Source organism: Strigops habroptila, chromosome 4 (assembly GCF_004027225.2).
Source record: "Strigops habroptila isolate Jane chromosome 4, bStrHab1.2.pri, whole genome shotgun sequence".
NCBI lineage: Eukaryota > Metazoa > Chordata > Aves > Psittaciformes > Psittacidae > Strigops > Strigops habroptila.
The window spans coordinates 69,996,494-69,999,620 of record NC_046358.1 but is presented as its reverse complement, the minus strand read 5'-3'; the positions used below and the strand labels follow the sequence as shown (position 1 = coordinate 69,999,620).

The window sequence follows — 3,127 nt, the reverse complement described above, 5'->3', positions numbered from 1 at the left end:
TGCCGGGAGCCCTCCAGCCTACTAACCCCAATATCCTCTGCGGCGGGAAAGGGAAGCTCCGCCCCCTGAGACGCAGGGCCAATAGGCGGTGTCTCTATGAGGGGGCGTGGCGAAGGGCAGCCAATGGGATTTGGAGCTCCGAGGGAGGCCGGGCGTGGGCGTCTGGAAGGCGGGGCGGAGCAGAGCCGGTGGCTGAGGTAGCGGAGATGGGGGGGCGGAGGGGCGGTTGCGGGGGTCTCAGAGCTCTTCGAGCAGCGTTGTTGCTGACTGGCCCCTCCTGGTTTTAATTCATCTTATGAGGCACGTCGGTTAGCGGCCAGCGGGAGCGGCTCTGGGAGGGCGGGCCGGGAGCGCGGGCAGCCGGTGGCGGGGTTGCCATGGTGACGCTGCCCGGGCCGCCATTTTGATGGTTTGTTGGGGGCTTCTCTCAGCGCGACATTCCGAGGCACGGCGGGTCCCGGGACCTGCCGGTAAGGTGAGTGCCGAGGGCAGGCGTTAGCTCACCCACAGGCCCGCGTCGGACCCGTGAATACAACCCCGAAAACAAGGTTTCTTTCCTGCCCACCTCCTGCATCTTCTTGGCATCTCCCTCTTGTCACACCCTGACAGCGATGCTCCCGAATGGACCTGGCAGGAAATGTCGTTCTAGTGACATGGAGAAACTCGGGACTTCATGGTCATAGAATGGTTTGGGTTGGAAGGGAGCTTCAAAGCTCATCTAGTCCAACCCCCCTGCGATGAGCAGGGACATCTTCAACTAGATCAGGTTGCCCAGAACCACATCCAGCCTGGCCTTGAATGTCTCCAGGGATGGGGCATCCACCACCTCTCTGGGCAACCTGTGCCAGGATTTTACCACCCTCATTTAAAGAATTTCTTCCTCATGTGCAGCCTCAATCTCCCTCTTTTAGTTTAAAGCCATCACCCCTCATTCTGTCACAACAGGCCCTACGAAAAAGTCTCTCTCCATCTTTCTTACATGCCTCTTTTAAGTACTGAAAGATCGCAATAAGGTCTCCCTGGAGTCTTCTCTTCTCCAGGATGAACCACCACCCAACTCTCTCAGCCTTTCCTCATAGCAGAGGTGCTCTTTCCCTCTGATCGTTTTTGTGGCCATTCTCTGGACCCATGTCTCAATTGGCCCAAGCTCTCCAGAAAGCACTTGATGTGTTACAGCTAGCAAATCTGCACTTTATTTTAGACATAAAGTACTGCTTTCTCCCAAAGAAGCAGCTGGATTAGATGACTGATACGTCAGATCCAGTGTAACATCCTTAACCTTGGGAGACTGAGCTCTCAAGTTGGCAGAGGGAGCTGCGCTAGACTGTTTTTATCCCCACAGGACTCCTCTTGCTCCTTGCAACCTCTGCCTGCTGTCAAAGCACAGTAGTCTAGCCTTGGAGGGATTTCCCTCCGCTCCACCCAAATCAGTCAGGGGTTTTCTTGCCTGGACAAAGCCGCTGCTATGTGGATATGGCATATGAAGTATTTGCAAAGGCGCTTTCCAAGTTGTAAGCTTCCCACAGCATGAGATGAGTTTCACTTTATTTTAGAGGAGCATTATCAGTCCATGCCAATGCAAATAATAGTGACAGTGTAATCACATGAACAGTTATTTCAGTACTGAACAACATACAAACCTCTCAACCTTTCTTGCCAAACAGAAATTATTTGCTTTCACTTTTGAATCCCCAGGAAACTGTGCAGCTGTAGCTTAAAATGTTAAAAGCAAAGGTTTTCCATGAGGATTAGTTATCTAACTTGTTAGTACAGCAGTAGTCCCTACTGTGTTGTCTCGACTCCTCCTGTACATCAAGGAACACATGAGGAAAGAGTCTGCTTTATAAACACTTTGAAAGGTCAGAACCCAAGACCATGCCTACTCAACTATTTTTATGGAAATCCAGTGGAAAAAAAAACCAATCATAAATTATTTTATCTATCATTTGAGTGGTGAGAAGGGGAACATGGGAGAAATAGGGATGAGGAGTAAACACCAGCTGGGAGCAGAGGTATCAGCTCTGCCTTCGCTGCATGTCTTCCATCTCCGTGCAGTCAGTGTCAATATGCTTCTCTGAGAACAGTTACAAGTCAGTGTTGCTAAGAAACCCCAAAAATCGTAAACTGCCTCTGATGTGGCCCCAATTACGGGTGTATATGGTGAGCAGGGCAGAAAGCTTTCAGCCCTCTGAACTCAGGTGGGAAGGAACAACTCCAAAAATGCAGATTTTATTGTTCACTGCTGATAGTGAAAACCCTGCTGAGAATTATGGTGACCCTGAAAGCACATGCTTTGTTCTTGTTCTGCACTGATGTTACCCCTTGTGCTCTTTTGTGAGGTGTATTTCAGCTCATCGTTCATTTGGCTGAAGGGAAGCTGTACCAATGGCCTCAGAAAGGCAAAGTGAGGATATAGATCACCCACCTGAGCCTCCTGCAGCTCCTCTTCAGAGTGTCAGAACATTTCAATGGGGAGCCATACTTGCTGCAGTGGAAGATCAGCTCCCATCTCTGGACTCTGATGACTCCACAGTAAGCACTGGAACCTGCCTTTCTTTCTCACTGTCTTCTAGAAAAATCTCTCCCAGGCAAGAGAAGGTCACCCCAGCCAGGCATTTCCCAGTAGCTAGCATAGCATCCTCGATGGGCGCCTGTTTTGACTATTGAAACATTGTGCTTTAATCCATAGCCTTCTAGATTGTCTCTAATTGGCAAAGTATAAATGCCATCTCTTCTCACTATGTTCTTTGGAACCTGATAATGGGACTGATTTCTCCAGACAATGAGTATTCCCAGGCTGGGAAGAGGAGGGCAGTGGGCACCTTGCGGAATGAACCCACATTTTTCTTTGTTCTGTTGAATATACAGTATGAAAGAAGCGTACTGCTGATTTAAAGTGAGATTATAAGGTTTTATGCATGAGTGTGTTAAGCTACTCATTCCAATAATGTGCTTGCCAGACAGTAGCCCTGTCAGTATGTTTTTCTATGTATGAGGATCACAGGGAAGTGATATTCCTAAAGACTTTGTGGTCCAGTGGAAAAAGCATTTGGCAGATATTTCAATCCTGGATTCTGCTTTTTTCCCTGCCTGTAATTCTTCACAGGCCATGTTGCCTTTTTGTGCT

At 49.0% G+C, this 3,127-nt stretch overlaps 1 protein-coding gene across 1 annotated transcript in view; it reads left to right on the top strand.

Moving 5' to 3' along the window:
- Positions 1–125: 125 nt before the first annotated feature.
- The window catches only part of C4H16orf71 (chromosome 4 C16orf71 homolog), a 100,779-nt gene continuing 97,777 nt past the window's right edge, over positions 126–3,127 (top strand). Inside the window, exons 1-2 of the mRNA XM_030482253.1 lie at positions 126–197; positions 2,340–2,532. Of these exons, the coding sequence (XP_030338113.1) occupies positions 2,386–2,532 (147 nt within the window). The 5' untranslated portion in view covers positions 126–197; positions 2,340–2,385. The remainder of the gene's footprint in view (positions 198–2,339; positions 2,533–3,127) is intronic.